General features: G+C 41.9%; 1 protein-coding gene across 1 annotated transcript in view; it reads left to right on the forward strand.

The window, feature by feature from the left end:
• The window catches only part of LOC309572792 (melanopsin-like), a 43,912-nt gene extending 41,330 nt beyond the window's left edge, over positions 1-2,582 (forward strand). Inside the window, exon 10 of the mRNA XM_082281258.1 lies at positions 1,906-2,582. Within this exon, the coding sequence (XP_082137384.1) occupies positions 1,906-2,292 (387 nt within the window). The 3' untranslated portion in view covers positions 2,293-2,582. The remainder of the gene's footprint in view (positions 1-1,905) is intronic.
• Positions 2,583-15,408: the final 12,826 nt, after the last annotated feature.

A 15,408-nucleotide genomic window follows, 5' to 3' on the forward strand; every position in this document is an offset into this window, starting at 1 on the left:
CCACAAGAAGGCTCATGTGCTATTACTTTGCATTTGAAAGACATCTCTTGAATTACTTTGATAAATAACCCTTAAACAGAGTGTCTTCATGCTGAGACTTTCAGCGGCGTTCACTGAGATATGGGGAGTTTATTTACATTGGATGTTCAAAGCCTCATTTGCTTTTCTTACTATTTTCAGCAGAGATTCCTGTGTGGTGTGAAGGTCCTTCTTGTGTCCATTGCAGCTAAATGCTAAATTCATATTATCAGAATAAATATTTATTTGTCAGCTCAGTTAGAATATTTCACAATGAGACCACCCGTTTATCCTCAAAAAAAAAATTTCCCCAACAAACCCTAAAGAAGCACCAATGCATTTTTTTTATATTTATTTTAAGGTTTTAATAGCATTGCTGGATTGTCTATGACTGAATTCCAATTAGAGCACTTCTAAAAACACTCAGTTCTGGAAAAGCCAGTCCGTGTCCCAGGCTTGGTACTTTCCAAAGCATAAAAATGCATAGGATTGTGCTGCCACAAAGACACGATGCAGCCCCATGACTTACTTCAGTTAGTTAGGATAGTAACAAACTTGATGTAAGCTGACACCTGGAACTTAACATGGCAGTGAAGAGGCTTCTCTGGAGGTATTAAAATGTACGTTTGGATACTTGATTTCAAAGGGGAGAGGTCAAATATCCTCTCTGCATCCAGGTTTTTTTTCAAGGGAATTACCCGACATGAAAACTATTAAAAAACTTGTAAGTGGGTGTTGTGCCCACCAAGCCACATCCAAAAGAAACCTATCCTGTTGCAGTCAAAACAGCACTTGAAACAGGGAGGAGTGGTTTTGGAGTTGGGTTTTTCATTCTATTATTATCTTTGATATGGAAGAATGGACTTTTCTTCTCTGCCACACTGATTTAAACCACTTTTTTTAGCACACTGTTCTTCCCTCCACTTGGAAGGTAGAGCAGCTGGAGAAATCATTACCAATAGGGACTCACGAATGATTCCTGCTTGTGGAGTAGAATTACACAAAACGATGGGAATTCACATAGTAATGAAGTAAAAACTGCACTTTACTTTAAATGTTGTCTTTCCCTAGAAAGGAGGGACTTCCAGCTTATCTCTATATCTGACACAGTGATTTTATCGTCTTAATTGTAATTTTTTAAAGGAAGCCAAAACTGATCACTTGTGCCTTCCCTTGCCAGTAAACAGACACTTTCAAAGCTTACTTAATTTACCCTGAATTTGCATACCGTGCACAAGACTTATGGGAAGCATACAGAGGACTTGCCATTAGAGCCAAGTGAGAAATCAGAATTCTCTCAAAATAGGCAGATAAGAAATTGTTAAATTTCTTTTTAATTGATAAGAAAGTGATTATTTATTGCTTCTTTCTTGGAGGAAGCACTTTCCAATGTGTGAATGCAAGGCCACTGACTTCCCCGAGGTAGGACCAGCAGCCATTTGGGGAGAGACAGAGATTGTCAAAAGGTTGACAAAACTTCAGGAAAATAAACTGTACTTGAGTCTTATCTGAGATCTCTTCCACAAGAAGAGACAGAAATGCAATTATCTAGTACCCTGATACCCTGAGATGTGTTAAAAATGGAGTACTACCATTATTTAATGATAAGTCAGATACAGGAATGAGCTTTTGTTTTCTTCTTTTTTTTTTTTTTTTCTTTTCAGTCTCTGCTGATATTTGAGTCCATCTTCTTTTGCTTCATTTAACATTCTGCTTTCCAAGCAGTACATGTTAGCACATCATGATTTTCCCTCAAGTTAATGATTCAAGTGTTTAGAAAATTGGCCTGGTGGCTCAAATATTGACCAGTGGCAATGAATATTTCAAATACAGGTTTCCACAGCAATATGGTGTCTGACCATGCTAAAGCTTATGTCCCCACTCCAGGTTTCTCTCTCCTCCAGCTGTTTGGAGAAGGTGCTTGGGCAGCCAGTCAAACCCAGTCCCTCTGCAGCACTTGTGACCAGCTCCCTGAGAGCAACTTCTCTGCCTGTCGGATTGAATAGCAGCAGTGTCAGCAGAGGAGACTCAAGTACTTCCCATATGGCAACTCAAGGAAGTCAAGTGAATGGAGTTCTGGATTCTGTCATTAGCAATGCAGTCCCTCGCATCATCATCATTCCTACCTCAGAGACCAATCTGTTTCGGGAAGAACTGGAAGAAGAAGAGACTGAATTATTCCACTTTCATGACAAAAAGGGCAATCTGCTGGACTTGGAAGGGCTTAGCTCATCCATGGAATTCCTTGAAGCTGTTGAGAAATTTCTATCATAAGTTTCTCAAAAGAAAACTTTCCGGTAATTATTTTCTTGGCATCTTCTCCACTTAATTATACCAAATAACTGAAGCCTTTTAGGTTAGATCATCAGATTTTTTTTGTATGTTTATATGCTAGTCACTAGGCAGCCTTCAGATTTATCTTTGTCCAAACCAGCTCAGGCGTGGAAACAGGCTTTCTTTCAGATTGTGCTGCAGGAAATGAGCAGTGGAAGATCTGGCAGCAAGATCAAGTGGCATTGGTCAAGGAGGCCGCCTGATTTGTTGCCACTGGTGGGGGTGCCAGCAGAAAGGAAAATGACTGACTGAGAGCAGGGTCAGCTCCTGAATGTTTCTGCTATCTGCACATGGAACTGTGTTCCCATTTTGGCAGCTCTGTTCTGGACAGCGATGGGAAGCACCGCACGACCACAGCTTCCACCAGCCCCAGCAGTAAGGCAGATGGATACATGACCTCAACTACAGTTTAATCAAATCTCAGCATTGTTTTTGTTGTCTTTTATTTTTTAAATAGGCAGCTTGCTAAACATAAAGAAACTGGTTTTTCACTGGAAAGTGACTGCTTCCAAGTGTCGCTAATCCTCTGAAGTTTAGTGGTAGAAATCTGTCTTTTACCTCAGCTTTAGCATGGTCATCTAAATGTCAAAATGCAAGGTGCTATATGCTAAAACATACACTGCCATAGAAGCATTGAGAGTACCTTCAGAGTTAAATCCTGATTAAATATGTATGCATCCTAATGAATCTGTGATTGAAAGGGTGAATGCTCGCAGCTGGCTTGACAAGTCACTGACAAAAATAAAGCCTTGGCTGCTGTATATCACTTGTCTGTTCAGAGGAGATTCTTCTCATCTCCTCTAAAACAAACCAGCAGATGTCTTTTACAGGTCACTTACCAGAGGCCTTCAAAGTGGGTAAAACATCATCCTGGGGAGAAAAATGCACAGTACTGTGGTGTTTGTTACAGGATTTGCACTCACATCATTATCTGTGGTTACTAACTGTGCTCATTTTATCTGTGCTTCACATTATGGTTCAGGCTCACAGGACTGTCCTAGCATTTTATTCCTAACTGCATTCTTCCTTTCATTACTCATTTTCCCATTTCTCCATGTCTACCCCTTCAGTCTCTGATTTTCAAACCTAGACAACAAGCTGAACTACATTGTTCTTCAGCTAATACCAGTATATATTGGTAGAAAGCAGGTGCTCCTCTGGATATAACAGTGCAAATATTTGGTCCAGTGAGACTAATAGTGTTCAGACATTCAACAAGAGAGTGAGAGTTTATGTTCATAGTCTCAGTTTATTTCCTTGGCTGTATCCTTTATTGTGCAAGAGATCACTGAGAGAATTTCCAGGTTTTGTGTATGCACTGGCTGAACTCGGGAAGTAATTTCTCTTTGCCTGTTTTCTTGATGCAAAAACCAGATGGAAAGCATAGAAGTGTTTTTAATTACTGTTTTCATTACAAAAAAAGATAACACAAATTTTGTTTGCAGCAAGCTAGACCGGAACACCACTAAAGGACAAATTAAACCCAAAGTAGTGCAGGAGAGAGAAGAATGCTTCCAAACTTGCAGACCTAGGGCTCTGCAAGGTGCCAGCACAGCAGACCTTCAAGAGGACTGAGACACTTGCTTTTGATACAGACTGTACAATTTTTAGAAAAAGACAAAAAACAATAAAAGCACTGGTGGGTTACAGAGGCAATTGCTGTGCCAGGCTGCCTAATGCAATGCTGACACTCTTAATGCTGCTATTTTTTGAGGTGTTCTCCTGGGTAGAGACCCTCATGCTTCCTTACTATGGAAAGCAGGGAGGAAATCGGTGGTGGAGCCACATCATGCATGTGGTTCCCTTTGTGTAGCCCTGGTGTGTGGTGCTGGGGGACCAAGGCTCAGCTGGGGCAGCAGCAGGCTGCTGTTCCTGCAGCCAGGCTGCCAAAGCCTGTGCCCACTGCATGCTGAGTTTTCTGATGGGTCCAGGAATCATGCCAAGGTCATCTACAATGAGCTCAGCAATTCCAAGGGCAATTCCTCCATTTGAGGACTGGCACAGTGAGCACACAGTGCAGGACAGCTGCCGGGGACTGGGACAGGGACGTGCTCACTTGCAGTTCCACAGTGCCAGGTTTTCATCCACTGCATAGTTTTGGCCACAATGAGTAATCAAATCTTAATTATGTATTATGCTCATGAGAAATGGGCAGGCCTAGTCCTCAGCCAAACATACTGTCCTGCCATCTTGGATTCTCGTCCTTTTTTTTTTTTGCTGAACCTGCCCTCTGATTTTTTTTTTCCCTACACTGTGCAGTCAGTGACCTTACTTATTCTTGCATTTTAAATCCTCAGCTGCTGTATCTCCTTTCATCTTGAGCCAGATGTTAGGAAGCAAGCGTTCTTTCAGGGCTTCCAAGCCTTAGACCTGACTTTCACTGTTGTAATTACTCCAAAACAACAATAGAAAATGCATTTCGTGTTCCATGTTATAAAAACATGCTCTGGAGTAGATTTTGCACTCAGATTATGACAGATTTATACAGGTAAGACTGTAGGCAAGGTATTGCCATAGGTTTTGGCAGTATGAAGGAAGGAGGACCTGAAGTCATAGTCAACAAATTCCTCTGTGTCTGAAGTCTTGCATTCTACTTGTTAGCCTACAGAAGGACTCTCCAGTGATCTTTTGCATGTGTTTGGTACTGTTACTGTGCTGGTACTGTGAGCATGTCTCAGAAAATTAGCAGGCATGAGGTATGTGCAAACAATGTTTCACTTTTATGCTGTTAGTGTCATACACTGTTAGTACCATTGCTTCAGAAGCTACTGTCAAGATTACTGCTTATTGAAACTGAAGCAGGCTAAAATTCCAAATGGGATAGTGGTAGATAAAACACAAAGTTGTACGAAATATCAGATAGACTTACTGCAGTCACTGTGATACTTCCACAGAAACATCAGTCACAGAGTAAATGGGTCTCAAATTGACTACCACAATGCAGGAAAATTTTGCAAGTTTCTCTGTTGCCACATTAGAATAGATGGCACATAAAAATGTACACTAATTATTGTTGCTTCCTGTTTCACAAAGGAATGTATTGGTTCACTCAAATGGAATAAAAAATTCTTAGGAATTAAACTGAATTATCCATTGTTTGTTTTTCTTATTTAATCATTATTTTTGGAGCCAGGAGGAGCAATAAAAAAGTTGAGTCAAGGTTTCTGAAACCTGTGCTGTTGTCCAGTTAATAGTAAGGTACATATATATATGACTTTATTTTCAAGTCATTTAGGCTGCTCAGGTGCAAGCACTCACCTGCTTGAGTGCATAACATCTAAATTTAGAGTTCACTGACTTGGTAAAACCTGAAGATGCTCAGCTACTTTTGAAATACAATGACTTCAACTGGGATGTCAGGTATCAGGTGAACAAAACTGAAAAAAAATTGCCAAAGTTAATACATCAAAACTCTGACAGCAGACTTTGATTTTTGTCCTAAATCTGAATGAAAGTTAATCAGTAATTGTTTGTTTCTGCTAAAACTCTGTGTAGCACAATTATAGGATGTGTTCCAGTTTTCATGAGTAACAGAAAATCCAGACCACAAGTGTAAACATTTTCTTTTATCATGGACAATGGTATTTTTTAATAGTTAAATCAATGGTTAGATAAAGTTTTCAAATAAGAAAATTTACTTACTTGAATCTTACTGAATTTTGCAGCTTTGGGCTGGTATGAAACACGATGTTCTTCCAGAAAGCTCACTCAGTCCCCAGACATTCATCCATTTCACTCCTTTCAGGAGATGCACCTGAACAAGGAACCCCTTCCACCCCACTGCCTGAAAAAAGTTTATGTTGTGATGTGCGAAAACTGGAAAACGCTGGGAGGCAAATACCCTCTTTTTTAATTTCCTTACTTTCCCCCCAGCTTTGCACCTCATCCATAGCCTCAGTCCATGATCAATGTTCTGTCTGCACCTTGAATGGACAATTTAGGTGAAAAGTTTGGTGCTGGGATGCCTTTGTTGTACCTGTCACTTTTACCGATGTATTAACATACATTATGGCTTACTAAGAGTTCAGATGCCTGTCCACATATTTTACTTGTTTTATGGTGTGTCTGGGATGCCCTCTGGTTGTACTTGTTAGTGCTACAGGCTGTAGCAGGACATGAAAAGCTAACTGCAAAACGTCAAAGCCAGGTGTAAATCCACTGTTACCGGTTCTCCCCTGTGCCAGCATGAGGAGATGACTGTGTGCCAGCAATCCTGGTGCCAGTATTTCATTGTAAAATCCCCTGAGAGAAAACGTCTGTAGGGATTAGTGAATTATACAGTATATTGACATTTTTTACTCTGAAACATTTTTCTTCAATATTTGTAATTATGTATCACACAGGCATTTTTATTTAAAAGGTCAGCTGCATTCTTCACCTTAAAGCAAAGCTCCAGAAGACCCTTGTCATCTTCAAGACCTTGTTCTGGATTCAATCAGCCAAAAACATATGCCCTAAGGGTGAGGGTGAGGAGAAGGGCTGCTGCTGTTACCAGTGGTGCATGGTTGTCATGAATGGATGATGTGGGTTTAGATAAGTCCCTGCCTTTTGCCCAGGCCTCTGGCAGCAGGCAGTCGTGTTATTGAGGAGGCCAGCACCCCAAGATCCACTCTCATTCGCAAGTCCTTTAATAATGGCTGATTCTGCCTATTATAGAACAAATTGTTTATTTAATAGACACAAAACTAACAGACATAAGGCTTAAAACAGACTATTACTACACAGGAATAAGACAAAAGGGAGCACTAGTATTATACACACAGGGTTAAAGGTACCTATTAATTTTACAGCTAGCGAAGAAATTACATAACTTAGGATCCAATGTTTCTTACCATCCAGTTCCTGATGGAGCACACATCAAAATTCTTTCCCTCAATTCCCAGGAAAATAACCATGGAATCTGCATCCAGGCTCCGGGGAGAAGCCTCACACACTTTTAGAGCGTGTGGGTAGAAGGCTTCTGTCTCTGTGATAAACTGTAGTACTTTTACAGTGTAAAGTAGACCTTTTGGTCACCTATTTTTTTTTATCTCTACCCACATCTGTTAAGCTGGCAGACCTTTCAGCACCAGCAGATGACACCCACTGGCCTTGCCCACCTGGGTTATCTCTCCTATCTGCACCGGCCACCTGTGGTGGGGAGAGGGGTGATGTGCCCTGCCACAGTGGTCCTTAGGATGATGCATCCCAGCCCTTTCCCTCCATGCCAAGGAGCAGGTCTGTTCCCCTGGAACAGCCAGATGTGTGCTAGTGGGTGCCATATGAAAATGGTATTTTCCAGACATTTAGAGGGAGCTCAGTGTGGGTAGATTTTCATGTGGACAGAAGAAGATGTCTCCCTAGAGTTCCTCCTTGCCAAATTTCTGATTCTTTTCCACTGCAAGCAGGTGGCAAATCTCTTCAAAGGAACAGATGGATGTATTTAACATTAACAACTAATTTTCCACAGGCGTGTTCTTGGAACCAAATGATCCCTATTTCCTGAGATGGAGAAAAAAAAAATCCAGCCCAGAGCAAACTACAAGTGTGGAAAATGTGAAACTGAACACGTTTGAGTTCAGTAAATGCAAAGCAAATGAAAACAGCAGCTTAGAGTGGAAACTGTTGGTCCACCAGAAGCAACAAAATGGCCAATTCCATCTTCATAAAAGATATAAAAAATCTGTACCCAAGAAATCAATACAACTAGGTCTTTTTGCTAACCCCATCTATGGACAATCCAACAGAAATAAGCTCAGAGTCACTGGCAGCTTTTTCATGCTTGGGTTGCTGTGACCCTCTGGGCACCAACATGTGGAGAAAATGGGGATGAAAAGTTTTTCTTACAAGAGCAAAGTTCATTCACCTTGTTACACCCAGGAGACAATGACTGAGGGGGATACGACTACTCTCTTTACACATCTGGGATGAAAAATAGAATGTTCAAGTCAAGTGTCAGCCATCAGAGGCCAGTCTCAGACACTGATTGCTCCAGTAGAATGATAATAAATTCCTTAAAAGTGTGAATACCCACAGAAACAAATCCTGCTATTAAAAAATGCCTTGAGATGACTTGTTTGCTGATGGTTTTAAACAGGCTGACGTTGCTTTGAGTCTCAGCGCATGTGTGACTGTCAGGAGAGTCACAAAGCAGGAGTCCTGCTGAAGAAACGCAGTCAATTTCCTGACAACACACAGCCATTGAGCAAGGAACTGCTACTCATTCACTGAGGAGGAAAACTGCCAAGAGACCAGTAGGATCTCTGTTATCCTTTTTGTAAACTTTAGTGGAAAAATTGCATGTCCCCTAAGGTATTTTGTAATGTGGAAATAACTTGAACTTCAGCTGCCTGGCAGGGCTGAGCCTGCGTTGTGTTATTTTTCCCTCCTCGCAAAAGCGACACACTTTTCTGGGGCCGGGAGTTGAGGTGGTGTGGCCTTTTCCTCCTGGCACCAAATTGTCTTTCCATCGCAGTATAGCTTAAAACCTTATTTTGCTGCATCAGAGCCCAGCAGCAAGTGCTGAACTCCCTGACAAGCTCCTGGGGCTCTCTCCTACATGCCTTGTCCCCCCAGACTTTAGGCTGACAGATGGTCTGGTCTGCAAGGCCAAGGGAAATGGGCAAGTGAAAAAAAAGACTTCTTTTTTCAGGGTTTTACTATCTTGCCTGTTTGGGGAGTGACTGGGGGTTTTTCTTTTTTTTTTTTTTCTCATGGATGCCTTGGCTTGCATCCCTACTGGCATAGGATGCTTACTCAGAAAGCCTTTGGTTTTGTGCGGGTTTGGATTTATTTCTCCTATGTGATGATTTTTCCTGGAGCAGCTTCTGAGCTGTGCTGAGGGTGCCTGGCAGATGGTCCTTCACGACTGGGTTGTTCTGCCATGCTCTGGTGCTCCTGATGTACCAAGACATATGCTTTTGGGTAAAGCTCTTCCTCTCCAGCAAGAATTAACAACTAAAATTTCCAGAGGAGAAACTCCCATGGCATGTTTCCGTTTCGACTGAGGTGCTGTTTCCAAACTTGTGTAAGGGTAGGTTTCAACCACCCTAAAAATTTGACGGTTTGAGTCTCTTCTTCACATGCCTCTGTTTCAGAAAAGGTGGTTGTGCACTTCTGGAACATCACTGCTGTTAAAATATTGAAAACTCTTTTACCACAGGCTACAGAAAAATCAGCAGTTTCAATAACCCAAGCTAAAAAAAAGGAGAAAATCAGTCTGTAGGTGGGAATCAATGGAGATGCCAAGGTCAAAGGCAGGTGGAAAGGAAGTCCCCTCCATTGTGCTCCTAAAATCTGGGGCTGGACTCCAGTGGACACAGCAAGGCCAGGAAAAGTGATGACAAACACTCAAGCCAGACTCTAACATTATCATCAAGTTGGGTAAAAAGCAGAGGACTACCACAGTGAATTTTCTTAAGTCTTGACCTTCTTTTCAAGCTTGTCTCTACAGCCTGAATAGATAGAAACAAGTTTTTCTTTGCACAGAAACAAAACAAAACAAAACCAACCAAACAAAAAATCATACATACTCAGACCAAGGGTCCAGTTGAGTCAATATCTTGTCTCCAACAGTGACCAGCAATAAGTAACCACAAAGAGAAGCAAAATGGGTACCAAAACTTTCCTGCTCTGTTCTCCAGGAACTTCTGGTGATTCTAGGCCAGAAATGGTATTTAATAAGCTTTCACAGACCACTTCTCTTCCATGGATTTATGAAATCGCTCCTGGGACTCATGCAAAAGCCTAATTGTGAAAATGTTCCACTGGCTCTGCAGTTTAATTGTGATTTACACTAAACGGAGCCTCCCTTTGCTTGCAACTTCACTCGGTGCCCTCCAGTTCTTGTGGGGTGGGGGAGAACGGATGATCATTGCCTGGTGGGCACCTTTCTTGGAGCCCCACTGAGGCTGCACCATCTCCACTCATTGCTTCCTCTCACAGGTGAGTGTCCAAACCCAGGAGCTCTGTCCCTTTGGCATAGGAACACAGTGAAACCACTGAATACCTTGGGTGGACTGCAAAGCTGCTCTGGCTGCTCATCCCAGGAGGACATCCTGTGTCATTTGTCCTTGTCCTTGCCCCAGACACCCTTGTCTGGACTCTTGTCTCCTCCTGTCCCACCCCAGAGTTCCCTGCCCTCTTACCCCTGCTCTTGTGACAGTGTTCCTTGGGAGTTGTGCAAAAATCTGAAAGACTTGGAGCAGAAATGTGACATGTTTACAGTTACAAAGCATTCACAAAATATTTACAGACTATATTTAAGCAGTTGGCAAGCACTGTGAGGAATAACTTATCAACAGGCCATCTCCCAGCTCTTCTGACAGGCAAGAAAGTGTAATTATCCTCATTTAACAGAGGCAGAGGCTGGGATGAAGTCTGAGCAGACAGTAGCAGTGTTGTGGTGGTCTCCTCCTCTTTCGAGCCCAAACTCAGACACTTCACACTCCCTGACTGCAGGATGTGGTCAAAGTCACTGAAATATCTGGGTTTCAGCTGTATGTATTACATCAGAAATACAAAACAATCCTCAAGATCCAAGCAATGCAACAACTGAGATGTTGGATCTCAACTGGGGTCCAAATTTCACCACTTAGTACTTCTATCTGCATAATATGGTGAACTTCAGTGATAGATTCAAATGCACAGCTGGAATTGTCACCAAAACATATGCCTGGGACCCCCTCCAGGAACCATGAATAAATAGCAGGCACTGAATTAATATTATCCTCACACCTTAATCTGGCATGCCTGATGGCAGTAACCAGAAGTTAATGTAAACATTGTATTTCTAGGGGGTTTCCAAGTCTTCTCTCTCAAAGAATGTCACTTTTTAAATAAGCAGTTTGGAAGAAGTCTTGCCCATGTTTCCATTCCAGCCTATAGGATGTTTCCTTTTATGCAAAGGAACTCAAATGTCTCATCTCAGTATTATCAAACATTGGCAATGACCGTGAAAGCCCCAGCATCTTGCGAGTGTGCCACATGGAAAAAAAATCCTATTATGAAAATACTCTTAGAAAGTCAGTATTATTCTTATATTGCCTTTGAAAGGAAAGCCCATGGGGGCTCAGAGGGCTGTCCTGAACACAAGTGAGTGAGTCAGGTCTTTCCTCACGCAGGCTGGAGGGTGAGAAAGGCAGGGGAAGCTGCTCTATTTTTAGCTGCCTGAGACACGAAGACCTCATGGTGATGGGGAGCTGACAATTACATAAGAAGTCATACCAAGCTTTGCTATTTAGGTCTATCTGGCCTCTTATCGCAAGTGCCGTACTAGCAGTTCCCGCTCTGAATATCCGTAATCAAAATGTAACGTGTTTTCCTGGAATCCATTCCATGAAGTAATGGGCTATTTTACAGCACCTCTTTTCCATAGGCTGCTCTTTCTGGTTAATGCTTACAGCTAGGTGCTGCTGCCATGGCTATATTGGTATCACAGCATCTGCTGTAGCCCCACAAGAAAACTGTGAGGTGAGTAAAAGAGGGTCATTTACCTCTGGGGAGGGTGACTTGTGTTTGAACAGACTGTCAAACCTTGTGGTGATTGTCTCCACCCTGCTGCTGCCACCTCTATCGAGGAAAAGCGTTTTGCACAGAAAATGCACCTAAAAAAGCCTTTCAATCACTAACTTCAGCTCCTGTAGCTGGATGCATCCTGGGTGCTTTCACGCTGCTATGGCCCAAAATGCACCCAGCTATGCATCAGGTGGCTGTCTGCAAAGGCAGGCAGGAAGGGCCTTGAGTTTAGTAGCTTCTTTTCCACATCAAGAGTCTTTCACGTATTTCTTCAATTCCTCAAGATTAATTTAGGGATTTAGTGTCATGCCTAAATATCAATGTCCCACTGAGCCCCTCTCTACACAGTATTCATCACGGGTGTCTCCACACCTACTTTATGGGGGTTTTTTGCCAGTAAAACAGTTTTTCCCAATTCCACTAGCAGCCAAAGAGGGAGGCAGTGGAAGCAAGGAGGCTGGTTTATAGGTAATGGGCAAGGGAAGCTGTAAAGCCCTTTAGTGGCAATATATCAGGAAAAGCCACATATGTTACTGCCATTTGAAGCAGTGATATTTTTTACAAACATAACCTTTTATTCTCCTGCTGCTCTAAAGCACTGAGAGGAAACAAGCCCATTAAAAAGGAGGCCGTGGCCTGCAGCTCCTGGAATGTCCTGTGCCACATGCCACAGGGGTGCTCTTGGATTTCAGGTGTACAGGGGCTACATCCAGCTCCTGGGCACTAGGGTGAATGGAAACACTTCTCCTCACATTAGTAACACAGGGCTAGACTCCAGCTGTCTGAATGCAACCAATTGGTTGGGAGTTTGGGGAGAAACCAGAAACGCTGGCAGCAAAAGTTTCTGTCGTATTGCATATGAACAGTGCTAGAATTGAAAAAAAAAAAAAAAAAAAAGTGGATGAAAGGTCTCTCTATTTTTATATAGCAGAGTGAAAGTATTGGGTATCTGTGGCAATATTTAGTCTGAAGGAAAGTGAAACTGAATCCAAGTGACATAATGAGAAAGTGTCTGGCAAAGCCTGGTCCAGGGGAAAAGTAGCAGGGATCATTGCCTGCTAAAATTTAATTTTCAAGATGAATATGCAATGGAACTGAAAGCTATGGTATAGCTAAAAGCTATTGTATAGTAGAACTACACTGTTTTGTGGGCAAAAGCAGAGGTGTTGGCATTTTAAAGCAGGAAATGTATGGACCAAGAAGTGAGAGAACATTTTAGTGTTGTGGCTGAAAGTTGGAAGATTTGCACAGAAGACAGCAGCAAGCAGGAACACAGTAGGGAAGAAGCAAGTGTAGATTAACAGGAGGCAGGATGAAAACTGCCTAAAACTGGCACAGCAGGGTAACTTGGAAAATAATTCACAGCTGCTTTCAGCCCTTCTTTCAGACACTCTTCTGCTCAGCTTTGCCACCATGGCAGGTGTCTCAAGTTAACATCAGGCAACAACTGAATGATTTTGCTTCCCCTTATTAATTGGGGCTGTGAGGGGACTCTTGCAAAGAAAGAGCTTTGAATCTGATAATGCTTTTTGTTTCCTATAAGAAATAAATAATGGAATGTTTCAGTCAAGCAAGAAATCCTTCAAGTATACTGCAAGAAAATTCAAAAGATCAGGTAAATCTGAGGGGGCAGATAATGTGATTGTAGACATCATCTCTGCAGCAGTCTAAGGATGTGTCTGCTAATGTGGCCTTTAAATGCTGCATGTTTCTACATAAGCTTGACTGATGCAATGAGGGAGAATCTGTTGGAGGGACTGATTTCTCCCTGGTGCTCTGTCTGGCTGAGCAGCTTGCTGTAGGTCATTTTACTGTGAGCTGGTGGTTGTTACAGCCCCACTGGCCCTGGCAGCCCAGGCAGAAAATGTAACTATTAATAATAGTTACTCACTTTTCCACTAATTGCTTTCACTGTCTTTTGTGGGAGAGAATGCAAATCATCATTAGTTGTGTCCAGAGATACAAGGGAGTTTATTAAGAAAAGAGCTATGTGCTAATTGAAGAGCGATTGGGCTTCTAAAACCAGACGTTTTTGAAGTGCTGCTTGTCTCTCCATTCCTAGTTTCATGTGCTCTGACCTGCAGGAGAAACCTAAATGCCAAGTGAGCATAAGCAAAGAAAAGTGAAAATCAAATTGCTGGTTCTGCACTGAGCTCTTTCAAGATGAATCTCATTTTTAAAAAAAATATATATACATACATATCTATATATATATGAAAATGTATTGCCCAAAGAGAAACAATGGGATTCCTTAGGGATTGCCAGAACCCCTTTATTTTTCATTTTTGACTAGTAAATATTGCTTCAAGAGTCCCTTCACAATCCCGTCTGTTACCTAAAGCTGAGAGATGGAGGAACTGGAGGTCAAAGTCCGAGTTCAGCTCCCTGTGAGAAAGCAGAGCTGAGATTCCTTAAACATGTTAAAGCTTTGCTTTAAATGGATTGCCTGTCTCTCAGTTCTCATGAAGTAGTTCTAAAGGAAGTATTTACATCTTAAAATGCATTCTTGTTTTCCATGCTTCCTCACCGAAGGTAACAGTTAACTGCATCTATGACTTGGCAGTTCTCCCTTTTTTCATTTTTCCTTTTGCTGTTTTTCAATATTTTCCTAAACATAGCCAAATTTTGAAAAGCTGCAATATAACAAAGCAAACTGATGGAAAAGGATCTCTGGGTGTAGCAGAGTGAACAGGGTGAGCAGAAGGAAAGAGTGCAACAGGAAATCCAGGCTTTTCTACTTTGATGGTAGAAAGACCCCAAAGTAAAAAAAATCTATTCAGAACAGTTTTCTGCATTTAGGTGTTTTGTGCAAAAATGGAATAAAAGAAAAAACAAACAAAAATTTTGTGGCCCATCTGTGTCCAGCTCTGGTCCTGGTGCATGAAATCTTAGCCCCCCTCAGAATGTGATCAAGAGCAAATTGAGAGACAGTCTTAAAATACTGATGACCTTGCATGATTTGAGCAGCTGAACTGAGCTGCTTGGTTACATTTTTGCAATATTTTATATACAGCATTGAATACTCAATGGCTATTTGCCTAATGGAAAAGAAAATGGAGAACACATGGGCCAGATTAATAGGGGAAAAAAAATGGACTTTTTTTTTTTTTTCTTCTTTTTTTCTGCTGGCATGCTTTCACCTACTTTGATGGAATTATTAGTGATTTATGTTGCCATGCAATATACGTAGCTAGTCGAGTAGGGCTAAAGTGAAAGAGCAATGGGCATTTCAAGTGTACAGCAGTTTTGGGCAGGGAGGTGAGCTAAGTAAAAACAGTAGAGGGGAACAGTCACTAAAATTGTGCCTCAAGTTCACTTTTCTCTACAACAAGCAAGAAATAAGCAGTACAGCATCCCCTTCTTCCTCTGCTATGTGGGAGGGGAGATGCTGGAGCCTCTCCTTTTAGAAGGGTTTCAGGGCATCTGGCTGCCAAAGGGGAGCTGTATTCTGGAGGGAGGCATTTCTTCATTTAAGTGGCAAAAGTAGAAAAGCTACACTGAACCTTTCAGCTTTTGTTTGCTCAGCTATGGAAAGACAGAGCTTGACTCATGTGTTGTTAA

This window comes from Coloeus monedula, assembly GCF_965178545.1.
Source record: "Coloeus monedula genome assembly, chromosome: 5".
NCBI classification, from domain to species: Eukaryota; Metazoa; Chordata; class Aves; order Passeriformes; family Corvidae; genus Coloeus; species Coloeus monedula.